This window comes from Paramisgurnus dabryanus, chromosome 5 (assembly GCF_030506205.2).
Source record: "Paramisgurnus dabryanus chromosome 5, PD_genome_1.1, whole genome shotgun sequence".
NCBI lineage: Eukaryota > Metazoa > Chordata > Actinopteri > Cypriniformes > Cobitidae > Paramisgurnus > Paramisgurnus dabryanus.
In genome coordinates this window covers 23,100,482-23,115,781 of record NC_133341.1, presented here as the reverse complement: position 1 = coordinate 23,115,781, position 15,300 = coordinate 23,100,482, and the positions used below count along the sequence as shown (strand labels likewise).

General features: G+C 40.4%; 1 protein-coding gene across 1 annotated transcript in view; it reads left to right on the top strand.

Annotated features, from left to right (window-relative positions):
• trpm6 (transient receptor potential cation channel, subfamily M, member 6) overlaps positions 1-15,219 on the top strand; it is a 32,519-nt gene extending 17,300 nt beyond the window's left edge. Inside the window, exons 22-40 of the mRNA XM_065250396.2 lie at positions 2-250; positions 538-712; positions 817-931; positions 1,068-1,258; positions 1,341-1,473; positions 1,595-2,499; positions 2,587-2,657; positions 2,763-2,883; positions 4,165-4,208; positions 4,310-4,365; positions 4,457-4,479; positions 5,191-5,241; positions 5,319-5,384; positions 5,456-5,754; positions 6,071-6,153; positions 6,241-6,446; positions 6,534-6,585; positions 6,725-6,834; positions 12,155-15,219. Coding sequence (XP_065106468.1) covers positions 2-250; positions 538-712; positions 817-931; positions 1,068-1,258; positions 1,341-1,473; positions 1,595-2,499; positions 2,587-2,657; positions 2,763-2,883; positions 4,165-4,208; positions 4,310-4,365; positions 4,457-4,479; positions 5,191-5,241; positions 5,319-5,384; positions 5,456-5,754; positions 6,071-6,153; positions 6,241-6,446; positions 6,534-6,585; positions 6,725-6,834; positions 12,155-12,222 — 3,018 coding nt within the window. The 3' untranslated portion in view covers positions 12,223-15,219. The remainder of the gene's footprint in view (position 1; positions 251-537; positions 713-816; positions 932-1,067; positions 1,259-1,340; positions 1,474-1,594; positions 2,500-2,586; positions 2,658-2,762; positions 2,884-4,164; positions 4,209-4,309; positions 4,366-4,456; positions 4,480-5,190; positions 5,242-5,318; positions 5,385-5,455; positions 5,755-6,070; positions 6,154-6,240; positions 6,447-6,533; positions 6,586-6,724; positions 6,835-12,154) is intronic.
• Positions 15,220-15,300: the final 81 nt, after the last annotated feature.

The following is a 15,300-nucleotide window of genomic DNA, read 5'->3' as shown; positions in this document are numbered from 1 at the left end:
GGTGTGGGTATTGGAACCCAGGAAGTTCAGTAAGAAGCTGAAGGTTTGGTTCAGTGAGTATTGGAACATCAATGACTTCATGGGAATCCTCCTGTTCTTTGTTGGAGTCTCCCTGCGGTGGCACGAGGAAACACGCTTAGCCGGTCACATAGTATATTCGCTGGATTTCATCTTCTGGTCTATCAGGGTTCTGGACCTGTTTGCTGTGAATAAACATGCAGGGCCCTATCTGACCATGATCACCAAAATGGTGTGTAATTGACACTTACAGTAATCATAATGATTATAGCATGCAACATGCTCCTTTATAGTATAGATGTTTAGACTTGTTTAGATGTTTAGCATCTCCCAAATACAAAAATGTAAATGTTAAGGTGTCAAACCGTAAGAAAAAAATCTTGGTACAATAAAAACATACGGTAATATTCAGAACAGATCTTTCTGCCCAGTGAAATATAAAAACATTTTTAATAATGCGACTAAAAATGTACTAACATTTATTAGTTGTCCACGTGTATGTCTGTCTTTCTTTGACAGATGAGTAACATGTTCTACGTTGTGATCATCATGGCAATTGTGCTGGTCAGTTTTGGCACATCCAGAAAGTCAATCCTGTCACCTAATGAGGATCCATCCTGGAATCTGCTTAGAGATGTGGTCTTCCAACCATACTGGATGATCTTTGGGGAGGTGTATGCCGGAGAGATTGATGGTAAGATCCAATAGCAGTTAATGTACATCCGGTATAAATAAATTTATTTGATTTCTACGCCTGTATGTTACGTTCCATTTATAGCATTTTTGTGTTTTTGGCAGCCTGTAGTAAACCCGAAACGTGTGTTCCTGGAGCTTTTCTGACCCCCTTCCTGCAGGCCGTCTACCTTTTTGTTCAGTACATTATCATGGTCAATGTTCTCATTGCCTTTTTCAAGTACGCACTTCATCTTCTCTCTCATGTACCTTATGTGATGTTGTTGAGTTGATGCTGATGTGCTATGAAGTCTTGGTTTGTGGTGAACATATTTAGTGATGATTTAACCTACTTTATCTTATTATTCACTTCACAGCAATGTTTACTTTGACATGAGCGCCATATCTCGTAATCTGTGGAAATACAACCGCTATCGTTACATCATGACATATCAGGAGAAGCCGTGGCTTCCGCCTCCTCTCATCTTTCTTAGTCACGTGACCCTGTGTCTCAGCTCAGTGTGGCAAAAACACAGCAAGGCATCCAAAAAGGGAAAAACTGGCCTTAGTAAGTGTATATTTTTGGATATTTGTGTTGTATCGATTTATACAAAATGTTACAACTTGCGTGCACTTGCCCATGTTTACAGAGTTACTTTTGGCACCCGATGATCTGAAAAAACTACACGAATTTGAGGAGAAGTGCGTTGCTGGGTATTTCAGAGACAAAACCGAGAATCAACAAAACAGCGAAATCAACAGGATTCGCTCCGCAGCTGACAAGTGAGTGAAATCTCCCAGAATTCATTTGGATCACCATTTAGACCATAAAGAGGAAATCACATAATTTCAGTCTACAGTTGATTTTCAGTCAATAATTAATTCATGTGATGCTTGGTCTCAGGGCTGAAGAGATGTCTGGAATATTGGTTGAGGTTGCCGAGAAGATTTATGTCATCCAGGATGACCTGCGCACTTTAGACAATCACTTGGGTCAATTGCAGGACTTGTCTGCTTTAGCGGTGGACACTCTTAACCTAATTTCCGCCTCTGACAATCAGCAGCAAGAGGTGGCTCGTCTCGGTCAAAGCCAGCCAATGATGTGCCGGCATGAGCAGTTGTCCCATAGCTGCTGCCTTCGCATCGGCGGAAGCGTTGGTCCTAGCCATGCCCTACTGTCCCCAAAGCACTACTATAGTACTCCCCCTTCCCTTCTCCGAGGCTTCCGCCCGTCTCTTGAGTTACCAAAACGGCCCAGCATTGGAAACAAGAGCATGCTGGGATATCCAGAGGAAGAAGATGGGGACGGTTTAAGGTCGTCTCTAAAACGCAGTGGTTCGAGAGGTGTATCGACGGACTTCACACATGGATCTTTACCTATCTTGTATGATGGGTGGAGAAACAAGAGTATGTATGGATCTGGGGAACCATCACGCACCACTTCTCCCACAATGCCTTTGATACGGGACATCCTTATCCATGAACTTCCACCTAGTGATGAGGATTGCATGGAGGAAGATGATGATGATGAGGATGGCTCACGAGCAGTATCCAGAGCCTCAAGCCACACATTCCTCCTCTCAGGCTCCCAGAATGATGAAGATAGAGCAGTGGGGATTAGAAACCCAGCATTTTACAGGATCGATGGTGGACGTTCTGGAGCTCCTGGACGTTTAGGCAGTAATTGGGGCTTTGAGGCTCTAGAGCAGAGCCGCTCTCTCTCTGCCAGTGTGGAGGCTATGGCCATGCCTGACACGGAAACATCAGAGGAGACCGCTAGACGGACACTTTCACCTCCTCACCAGAGAGGTAATGTGAATGCGTGTCATGAATGAAAAGTCTACTGAATTTCTTTTTCAGTTGGTTTTAATGATCAGTTTGTGTATGTGCTTGAAGGATTTTCCAAGATCTTCAGGAGGTCAACTGGAAAAAAGTCTGTCAAGACCAGAACAGGATCTTCAGAGAATGTAAGCCAAGCTGTAATTTCTGTTTGAATTCATAGCAATGTTTTTCTAGAAAAAGAGCATGGTCATATGATCAAATGATACATCCATACATCCATCTCCTTATAGGTGAAACAAGATGAATCGCGGAGCTCCATGAATGAGTTTGACCCACGCAGAAGAATGAAGAGGAAAGTAAAGGGCCTGCTTGACCGAAGATTCAAAACTTCTGTTAGTCTCACCCAGCTTAGTAAGTATTTCTCCACACAAATTACATTTACAGTGACCCATTTCTAATGGGTATACATCACATAAAGGGCATATCACATATATAGCACATATTTATCACATAAAGGGCATTACTATATAAGAAAACAGGATAGTGGAGAGTTGACAGAAAATTTTTGGGAGGAAATAGGTTAGCGGGATCGACAAAGGCGAAAATCGGGTCAACGTGAGCACATAATGACATTAGCCTCTTTCACACAGTAATTCTAGTAAATTACCATGAATTTACCAGAATTAATTTACCAGTAAATACAAAAATGTGCTGTTCACACATGCAGTGACGTTCCGTCTTTTTACCAGTAAGACATCATTCACACATCAGTATCAAAATACCAGTAAACTCTGAGAGAAAGCGGAAGTTACCTGTGGCGTGCGGCCGCGAGCTCCGTGTCGTATTTGTACACAATGGCGGGTTATGACTTAATATCGTCGGTCCGTATTTTGTTGTTTTCACATCTGTGGCAAACGGTCGCGAAGTTGCTCGTGACCAAACAACATTACGTTAGGCGGCGTCAAATGGAACCTGTGTTTGCACATTAGGCTTTACCGAGGGTGTGCTAAGGACATCGGCAATTTGGCAAATATATGGTAAGCTGTTTTAAACAACTTTGAAGAAATGTGGATGTTAACTTCAGTTGTGCTCGACTTTTAAGCAGCATGGGTGTGGAAACGAACGTAAACAGTGCGGTGGTAAAAGCGTCATCTGTTTAAAAACGTTCTGATTGGTCCGATCTGTCAGAGCGGTCTGACGTCGTCCTTTCTAAATGCCGGTAATCCTATATTTTTCATTCACACATAGCGCTTACCGGTAAATTACTGGTAATCTTACAACCTGTCTTACTGGTAAATTGGGAGCACTGATTTACCGGAAAGGTTCTGTTCACACATGACATGTTAACTGCAATTTACCAGTAAATTACCAGTAAAGAATGTATGTGTGAAAGGGACTATTGACGCTATATGCCGACGCACTAAACATGGGGCTGTCGGTGCCAACAGGGCCTAACTTTATTAAATACAGTTAGATCCAGGATGCAGCAAGGCTATTTTTCAGTATTCTGTGTAGTTTTTATTAATGTTTTAAAATATTTTAAGTTAGATTAACATGCTTAATAATGTTTGCTTAAAAATTTTGGAGTCAGTTTTCATGCATTTTTATACTTTACATTATGACTTAACTAGCAAATGTAATTTGTTAATAGTTTTTAAAAAAGTATAACCTCCAATCTTTTTTGTTTTCTAGATGTGGACCAAGTGGAATTCACAAAATTGGCCCCATCATGGCTGGTAAATTCACCTGTAGCTTTATAAATGTTTGTGGTTTTGCCTTTCTGTTCTGTCAGATATCTGATCAGCTGAATGTTACGTTCTTTTCTCAGAACACTAAGAATCCCGGGCAGCCGCTGCTCAGCAGCTGGGCAAAATCTATCAGTCAGAGACCTTCGTAAGTTCATTTTTGATTTGAGAGTTACTGACAGAAAACCTACTGTGGATTTGCACTACTAACTGTTTACCTGACTTTCTACCCTATATAGGATGAGCAGCATAGCACCAGAAGGTAAAGTGACTTGAGTACATTCTACCATTTCTCTTGTGGGTTTATTTTAAGTATTGATTAACATAGAATTTTGTTTAGCTGCTCAAACAAGACACCCCACAAATCAAATATTCAAAAATGTGTTAGTTAGACAGGACAGGTGACAAGATGAAGCGAGAAAGTGACCGAGATCATATCATGATTGGTCTCTTTTTCTGATAACTAGACCAATCAGTTTTTGCTCTGGAAGGGTTTAAAATACTATGTAGTTTATTTACTATAGTGTAAATTACAGGGTGTCCAAAAAACAGGAAAATAATACATTATTACATTATAATGTAAGTATATTAAAGTGTACCCCTGCATAAATATACTGAGTTGGTTAAAAAAAAAAAATTGGTGTTATTCACTCGTTAGGTGAATATTAACTTTTTTTAGTTTTTAAAAGTACCGTCCTAGTGACATTAAAAAATAAATAATAAATAAATACAATAAAAAAAACTTTATTTTGAAAATATACAATTTCTGACAGTGTAGCTGTTAAAAGAGCTACCCTATTAAAGTTATATAATAACATAAAAGAATATAATAATGTGTAATTAAATTATTTTAATTAAATTATTATTGTTTTTTGGTGGAGAGTGTCATGACCTCCCAGGGTGGGATGTTTTTTAAAAATTTCTGTCAATTTTTTTAATCAAAATTTTAACTGTGCATTCTCTTGTCTGTTAGTTAGGAGCTCTACATTCAAGTTGACTGAAGATTTAGGCCAACACTACTCAGGTGATTTATAATAAGATTTGCTTTTTTGTCTTAATTTTTGATTCGATTTGCTTGCTGATTTTCATTTGTTTTTTCAGCAATGGAAAGGAACAACCTAATGAGACTGGCTCACTCCATACCATTCACCCCTGTGTCTTTATTGGGTAAATACTTCTTTTTAAACTAAGAGACAGACTTGCTTTCTTCTCATATTCAACTGACGCTGTTTGTTCAGGTGGCGATGAGGTCTGCATTTATACGCTGGAGGAGACAGAAGCAGCTTCCTCACATAAAGATCAGCTCAGCATCTCTGAGTGGCTTCAGCACGGTCGTACGGCTGTCCTGCAACCCTTGGCTCACCAAGAGGTGTTGGATGGTGGTCTACGCAGGGCCACCAAGGTGGTGTGTACGTGGGCTGAGGGTGACGTGTTGAAGCTGGGCTCAGTCTACGTGATGAAGGCCTTCAGGCCAGAAGTGGTCCGCATGTGGCAAAAAGTTTTTCCAAACAGCACCTCACTTCATCTCTGTCTACGGGTAAATTTTGTTGGGAGACCAGATTTGGTGGGGTTGACCATGAGCATAATGAACAAAAACCAGGGGTTCTCAAACTTTTCGTTTTATGACCCACTCAAATACTGTAGGTATAATCTATCCCCTAAGTTTAACTTATGGTCTATCCTATCAAAATCATTGCTAGTCATTAATTGGACTAAAAAGCCTAACGAATTTGTGTGATCCCACTGTGTGACCCACAAGTTGGTCCTGACCCACAATTTGAAAACCCCTGATTTAAATTATTGTCTTCTATTGTCCCTTTATCTCTATTAATTAATTCCTCTTAAATATGTAGGAGATCCAACAACAGAGAGCGGCACAAAAACTAATGCAGAGATTCAACCAAATAAAACCCAGCACTGTGTCTCACAGTCCTAGGTCAGCATAATAAATAAACAGCAGCTTTTCTGTACTGATGTAATATGAGGTACACTTGTGTGTTCCTGATCATGTGCATGTGTGCAGGTTTCTGGATGTCTCCTTGCTTTACTGGCACTCAAATGGCCACTGGATGACTATTGAGAAGAACATGACTGGTCATTTTAGGAAATACAACAATAATACAGGGGAGGAGATTTCTCCTTCTTCTGGTCTAGAGGAGACAATGCTAGCTTTCTCTCATTGGACATACGAGTACACCAACAAAGAACTGTTAGTGTTGGATCTTCAAGGTAATAATGTATTCTTCTTACTCTCTATATGATTCTGAAGTAATTATTTTATAAAATGAGCTGACACAACTTTCCTTTTGGCTGAAGGTGTGGGAGAAGACCTCACAGATCCTTCATTGATCAGAGTTGATAATACATGGTATGTGTGTACCATGTTTTGTGAGTTAAACACGTACACAAGTGTGGAAGATTCAAAATGTGTAAAGATAGTTGAAAGTGCTTCTGAAATGTGCGCTTTTGTTTGCTCTGCAACTAACTACAAGTTTTTCCTGTTGTAGCTCCTCTGGTGAGATGGCGTTTGGACCTGCGAATTTGGGTGATGATGCAATTCAGAGCTTTGTTGTAAAACACACCTGCAACTTCTGCTGTAAGAAGCTCGGTCTCTCAGGTGAGGTAACACTTATGTCATTAACAATGTCAGTCGTGTCTCGTGTTAGAGGTTGCTTCGTGTCAGAGATGTCTCATGTGGCAGGTGCCTCATGTCAGTGGTGCCTCATTGTCAGTTTGCCTCATGTTTGGCCTCTCAGGTTGGGTTATGCTCATGTCACCCTCATGTCAAAGGTGCCTCTTATCAGGGGTTGCCTCATGTCAGAAGTGCCTCATGTTTGGCCCCTCAGATGAAGTAACGCTCATCTCAACCTCATGTCAAAGGTGCCTCTTTCCAGAGGTTGTCTCATGTGAGAGGTGCCTAATGTTTGGCCTCTCAGGTAAGGTAAAGATCATGTTAAACTAATTTTCACAGGTGCATCTTGTCAGACGTTGCCTCATGTCAGTAGTGCCTTATAAAAAATCTCTGACATGAAGCAACCTCTAACATGTCACAGATACCTCATGTCACTGGTGCCTCATGACAGAGGTTGCCTCATGTCATAGGTGCCTAATGTTTGGCCTCTCAGGTGAGGTAATGCTCATGTCAACCTTATTGTAACAAGTACATCTTGTCCGAGGTTTCCTCATGTCAGTGGTGCCTCGTGTTAGGGGTTGCTTCATGCAGAGATGTCTCATGTCGAAGGTACCTCACGTCACAGGTGCCTCATGTCAGAAGGGCCTCATGTTTGGCCTCTTAGGTAAGGTAACGCTTATTTCAACCTCATTGTCAAAGATATCTCTTCGGTTGCCTTATGTCAGTTGTGCCTCATTATCAGTTTGCCTCGTGTTTGGCCTCTCAGGTCGAGTAACGCTCATGTCAACCTTATGTCAAAGGTGCCTCATGTCAGAGGTTGCCTCATGTCAGAGGTAGCTTCATGCAGAGATGTCTTATGTCGAAGGTACCTCATGTCACAGGTGCCTCATGTCAGAGGTTGCCTCATGTCAGAAGTACCTCATGTTTGGGCTCTCAGATGAGCTAACGCTCATGTCAACCTTATTGTCACAGGTGCCTCATGTAAGAGGTTGCCTCCTGTCAGAGGTGCCTAATGTTTGGCCTCTCAGGTTAGGCAAAGATCATGTTAAACTAATTTTCACAGGTGCATCTTGTCAGACGTTGCCTCATGTCAGTGGTGCCTTATGTTAGAGGTTGCTTCATGTCAGAGATTTTTTATGTCACAGATACCTCATGTCACCGGTGCCTCATGTCATAGGTGCCTAATGTTTGGCCTCTCAGGTGAGGTAATGCTCATGTCAACCTTATTGTCACAAGTACCTCTTGTCCGAGGTTTCCTCATGTCACAGGTAACTCATGTCAGAGGTTGCCTCAGGTCAGAAGTGCCTCATGTTTGGCCTCTTAGGTAAGGTAACGCTTATTTCAACCTCATTGTCAAAGATATCTCTTCTCAGAGGTTGCCTTATGACAGTTGTGCCTAATTATCAGTTTGCCTCGTGTTTGGCCTCTCAGGTGGGGTAACGCTCATGTCAACCTCATGTCAAAGGTGCCTCATAGGGATGGGCGATATGGCCTAAAATCCATATTGCGTTATACATTGCAGCCTCTTGCGATAGCGATATGTATTGCGATATAATAATTTCAATAGACTCGTTTCAGAACAGATTATATAGACCCTTAGAAAAGCCAAACTGCTAAAAAAGTAAGTAAAAGTAAACCGGTATGGCCAGATTAGTCTTGTTACCTCTCTTAGCTGGAACTTTTGCCTGACACACTCTACAGCAGGGGTGTCCAGACTTTTTTGTGTGGTGATCTACTTTTAAAATGATAAAGCCGACAAGATCTATCTGCTAAAAACACAGTTAATTATTTTTATAACACTAAACACTTTAAATGCTTGTGAGGACTATATATATACACTGCATGTTTCACAATTCCTAGACCATAATGCCAATTTCGCGCGTGGAGCAGCAGTTAAGTTATGTGCGATCTACCAGCATTGCCGTATTGGACACCCCTTGCTCTACAGCAGGAGTTCTCAAAGTTTACATTCAAAGGTCCAAATCTGAATTCTCATCATTTACATAGGTCCGGAAAAACTTTATGTAAATCATTTGTTTATATAACAAATCAACACAAATAGTTTGGGAAAAACATAAGTGTATTTTGCATTTAAACTAAAAATAATTTTTTAAACATAAACACAAGAAATATGCCAAAAGTAACCAGGTGCAAAATACAGAGCAACCTAATTAGAGAAATGGCACAGTTTGTTCTCCATCAGATGCATAAACCATGGCAAAAAAAGTGTGGTTGGTAGGCAGAGACACAGACCTAAATTAGGGGTGCACCTATAAATTGGCTGATAATGCTTACTATGCTTCTCAATGAATTACGGTGAAATGCCGCTACATCCAAAAGCCAGGGGGCGCTCTCTTGCAGAAACTTAATATGCGCTGCAGACGAAGAACCAGACACACGCAGCTCCAGGAAATGTCTTAAGGATATATTTATATTGCTGTTCTTCAAACCATTTCAGGTATTTTCATGATAATAAAGAATATGTATAGTGATTATGTTTGACGAGTGTTGTTTTTTCAAATGCATGTTTTAAACAACTCAAACCAACAGTGATTTTAGATTGATATGGACTTACTGATAAGCCGTAGTACATGAAGTAGCAAGTAGCTGTGCATAATATCTGGGTGTGATGGCTACAGCGTCACACAGGACATTTTTAAATAACTCGTTTTATTTTTGGACCAGGAATACTCTTAAATCTAAAAAGAAAAAACTTAACGAATGGTTTACAAGTTTAATATGCACTTGTAAAGTAGCAAATGCACACATTTAGCAATCACATAGAAATTAATGCACTTGTAATATGAAATGGACGCGGATCCGGACCGGAGTCCGGACTTTGAGAACCCCTGCTCTACAGAGTATATTTTCCTGCTGCTTGTTTGACGGCTTAAATCCAAATAATAGATGTTGCATCAGTCTTTTTCACGAGCTCCTCTGTTTCGCTGACGCTTTCATCCATGTTTATTCGGCTGCAGCTCGTGGCTCTAAAGTTCGCGGGTAGATTGCGTCATCAACACGCATTATCACGATAGTGCAATAGATTTAAAATCTCTATCGTATACCAATTTTGTATCGTTTATATTGCATATCGTTTATATTGCCCAGCCCTAGTGCCTCATGTCAGAGGTTCCCTCATATCAGAGGTTGCCTCGGGTCAGAGGTTGCTTCATGCAGAGATGTCTCATGTCGAAGGTACCTCATGTCAGAGGTTGCCTCAGGTCAGAAGTGCCTCATGTTTGGCCTCTTAGGTAAGTCTCATGTCACCCTCATTATCATAGGTGCCTCTTTGTCAGTTTGCCTCATGTTTGGCCTCTCAGGTGGGGTAACACTCATGTCAACCTCATGTCAAAGGTTGCCTAATATCAGAGGTTGCCTTGTGTCAGAGGTTGCCTCATGTCATAGGTGCCTAATGTTTGACTTCTCAGGTGAGGTAATGCTTATGTCAACCTTATTGTCACAGGTGTCTCTTGTCCGAGGTTGCCTCATGTCAGTGGTGCCTTGTGTTAGAGGTTGCTTCATGCAGAGATGTTTCATGTCGCAGGTAACTAATGTCAGAGGTTGCTTCAGGTCAGAAGTGCCTCATGTTTGGCCTCTTAGGTAAGGCCCATGTCACCGTCATTGTCAAAGGTGCCTCTTTGTCAATTTGTCTCATGTTTGGCCTCTCAGGTGGGGTAAAACTCATGTCAACCTCATGTCAAAGGTTGCCTCATATCAGAGGTTGCCTTGTGTCAGAGGTTGCCTCATGTCAAAGGTGCCTAATGTTTTGCTTCTCAGGTGAGATAAAGATCATGTCAAACTAATTTTCACAGGTGCCTCATGTAAGAAGTTGCCTCATGTCAGAGGTGCCTAATGTTTGGCCTCTCAGTTGAGGTAATGCTCATTTCAACCTTATTGTCACAGGTGCCTCATGTCAGTGGTACCTCATTGTCAGTTTGCCTCATGTTTGGCCTCTCAGGTGGGGTAACGCTTTTGTCAACCTCATGTCAAAGGTGCATCCTGTCAGAGGTTGCGTCATATCAGAGGTTGCCTCATGTCAGAAGTGCCTAATGTTTGGCCTCTCAGGTGAGGTAAAGATCATCTTAAACTAATTTTCACAAGTGCATCTTGTCAGACGTTGCCTCATGTCAGTGGTGCCCTGTGTTAGAGGTTGCTTCATGCAGAGATGTCTTATGTCGCAGGTACCTCATGTTAGAGGTTGCCTCAGGTCAGAAGTGCCTCATGTTTGGCCTCTTAGGTAAGGTAACGCTTATTTCAATCTCACTGTCAAATATATCTCTTCTCAGAGGTTGCATAGTCAATTGTGCCTCATTATCAGTTTGCCTCGTGTTTGGCCTCTCAGGTGGGGTAACGCTCATGTCAACCTCATATCAAAGGTGCCTCATGCAGAGGTTGCCTCATATCAGAGGTTGCCTCATGTCAGAAGTGCCTCATGTTTGGCCTCTAAGGTGAGGTAACGCTCATCTCAACCTTATTGTCACAGGTGCTTCATGTCAGTGGTACCTCATTGTCAGTTTGCCTCATGTCCGAGTTCCATTATGTTTGGCTTCTAAGGTGAGGTAACACTGATGTCAACCTCATTGTCACAGGTGCCTCGTGTCTGGCCTCTCACTCATATTACTCATGTCATCCGCATGCTTTAGTGCCCCATGTCAGAGATGCCTAATGTTAAAGGTTGCCTCATATCGGAGAGATAGGATGAACTTCACTTCAATATTCGACATTCTTGAATTTTCACTCATCTGTACACATGGCATACCTCCATGTTTCCAACTTTAAGTATCTGATATTTTCATACGAACAAGTAAACTTTCAAACAAACAGGAGAAGCCGTCTAATTAAGCCTGAAGGTCTTAGCAAAATATTCAAATGAGGCAGAAATTATTGCATTTCTATGACAGCAAAGGCAGGCAAACAAGGGGCGTGGCTTCCTTTGTGGCATGTGGAATGTTTTCTTTGATTACATATTTAATAGTTCTTTGTGCGTTGGAGAGTGTTGTCTTTGATTAGATATTAATTACTGTCTCATGGAAGACATACGAGATGCCTGTTGTTTGTATCAGGAGGCAGGCTCGGCTTCAGAAGTACAGGGATAAAAAATAAACAAGCAAAAACCACTCCGCCGCATTTGTTTGATATTTCAAAGGTGCTTTGTTTTTCGTCTTGCGTCCTATCCAAGAACCTCATCAAATCAAAACAAATTATTAATGCCAAATCCACAGATTTCATTTTGGATCTTGAAAAAAGTATCCGTCTGTAATACATTATGAATATTCAATTGTGCTTGTTGTGTTTTCCTCTTCAGATCTGAGGAGGGGCGGCAGCGAGAAGAAGTCAATTCCTGGCTTTGATGAGATGAGCAGCACAGTTTAACCTTTGACCTGGAAGTAGACTTAAACATATTCACAGACGCACACCTTCCAAGAGGAAGTCTACGCTCAGCTTAAGTACAGCTGAATATATAGAGCTGCTTAAAGTGACTAAACATGACATACTGTATTTATGTTTTTACTGCAGCTGATGCTGTAAAAGTAAAGGCAACCAGGCAACTAAGAGAATTTAACACTAAGCAAAGAACTCTCTAAACACTAGCATTTCTTCACACTTGGTCCTTTTTAGGGGTCTGAGCCCAGTTTGCTGTGGAACCCCTTTAAAGTGAACCAAACAGAGACCTTCTGGGGAGTACGGGTCTTTTTTGGGTACCGGTACGGTTCTCTAAAAACGTGCATTTTGAACACAAACCGCACCAGGCTTTGTTTTTTCCCATTTGTATCTCCCAATAAGTTCAGATTGTGTGAAGAGGTGCATGTACCAATAAAGCGCAATATATATATTTGACCCAGTGCCGCCATACAGCATCAACGCAATTTGAAATCATTAAAGCCCATTCTACTGTAGTTTTGGTAGTAAAACTATTGTAATACAGTAATTAATAAACTGTAAAACATACACAGCATTTTCATCAAATCAACATATAATTCTAAGTTACTTTAACTTATAAAATCAAGTTGAATTAGTTTAACATCAACTTTTCACAAACCAAAGCCTAAAATAGTAGGTTGAATTGACTTGCCAAACCAAGTTATTTTAACTTCATGCAGCATTTTTTTATAGTGTTTGCCAAAAACCTAGTTTCTATAAAACTATAGTAAATGTTTATAGGGGTTGGTCTCAAAAATAAGTGTGAACATAAAGAGGCTTATACCCTATTACGGCTTAAGTGGACCTAAAAATGGATCTGAGTCTTCTTTCAGGGAAAGAGACAGAGAACGTAAAAAGAACTTTGACTTGGTTGACCTCTTTGTCCACTTTAAGGGGTCTGAGTTTGGTTCTCTTAAAAGGGACTCAAGTGTGAAAACAACCTAATTTATAAAAGCATTCAAACTTACATGTGTGCCTTTATGGGAAATGCACTGTATCTGCATAAAACCAAAGACATTACTAGGGATGCACTGATAAATCAGCATATAATCGATATAGGTGGATAAAAGCATTATTTTCCCACTATCGGACATCAGACAATCATTTAAATCAGAAATTATGGCTATCAAAAGAGGTGGAAAATGCATCAAAACTCATACTGTTTGATTATTTGGAATTGGGTCACAATGACAACAGATTTAGCCTATTTTAAGGGTTTTCATGACTGAAAGGGGGCATATCATGAAAATCTGACTTTTTCCATGTTTTAGTGCTATAATTGGGTCCCCAGAGCTTATATTAAACTAGAAAATGTGAAAAGATCAACCCAGTAACTTAGTTTTGGTAAACCATTCTCTGCAAGCATGCTAAAAATATGTACTTGAAATTTAGTTCCCCCTGTGATGTCAGAAGGGGATAATACCGCCCCTTAATCTGCACTATTAAACCACAGCACTGGCATTTAGTGCAGAGATCAGCTCATTTGCATTTTAAAGGACACACAGAAACTGCACATTTTTGCTCACACCTACAAAGTGGCAATTTTACCATGCTACAATAAATTAGCTATACATGGGTTTCAGTCATGTGACTTTTTACGTTATGCCGCCATCTTGAGGACCTACCGAGTACCAGTAGGCTACTGACAAGCATTGGCTGGCTTGCTACGATTTACGGATTTCTTATCTTTTACTGTCTATGATTCTTATGGATACGGGAAATGGCTACGAAAGACAACATGTCGCACCTCGACTGTCATGAAAAGAAACGCGACTTTAAAAAATATACCTTGGTTTGGGTGTGATGCCTACTCAATCCCCGATACGTTCTTCCAGCTGCTGTTCGCTGCTACCGAACTACCACTATTTTACAACACTAAGGCGGCGCGTCACAACATGAAACTTTGCTCGAAGTATCACCTGGATCTCTACTCATGAACGCGAACATTGAGAACATTGTTTGTGTACACAGAGTTTAATAAAAAGAAAGTTTTGTACAACTGATTTTGGCTGTCATGGTGTCTGCTCGTCATCCCTGCCAGACGGAAATAATCGATTTCCGAAGGGGAATGAATGAATCTCATATGAGGCTCCTTTTTCAACTAGAAGGTCAATATTGTTTTTCACTTGCGACAAAACAACGAATTATCTGTGCATTTATATGGAACTATGCTTTAGGAGCTATCCATCTTTACTCTCCTCCCTCCTTACGTTCCATTCGCAGATCGATACATCTAGACTGGGAAGATGGCGGCGAGCGGAAGCCAAATCAACCAAAGTCAGTTGTTCAAAACCTTCTTTTTAGTAAACTCTTTGTTCACAAACAATGTTCTCAATGCTCGAGTTCACGTGTAGAGACACAGGCGATACTTCGAGCAAAATATCATGTTTTGTCGAGCCTTCTTAGTGTTGTAAAAATAGCGATTTTGATGCTCACAACATATTGAAGGCATAGCTTCTAGTTCTTTTGCGACCACTTCAGGTCCTCAAAATGGCGGAAGACAAGAGAGTGACGCCAGCTGAAACCCATGTATATGGTATTTTGAGCTAAAACTTCACATACATACTCCAAAGATTTATTTTACATTTTAAAAAAAGTCTTGTGAAATATCCCCTTTAATAATTTGAAACAAGAAGAAGAAATCAAAATGATTGATATCTATCATATCAGTAGATATGTCATGCTAAGAAAGCAAATATCGTACACAGGCACAAAAATGATGTATCGGTGCATCCCTAGACACAACACTATTAGTATTGCTGGTATGTAACTGACTGTTGTTACTGTATATAGATGTATACAGTATGTATATACACACCATTCTTTTTTATACTAATTGCAGTATTTCAGACAGTATCTGTTATTTTTATAAGTCTATGCAAACAAATGTATAATGTGGTTTTTAGCAAAGAAATAAATGGCAGTTTATTCGACTGAACAAGAAACACATACAGAGACTGCATCCATAAAATTTTATTTTTTATCCCACAAAGAAATGTCTACAAAAGCCATAAAATATAGAATTTAACA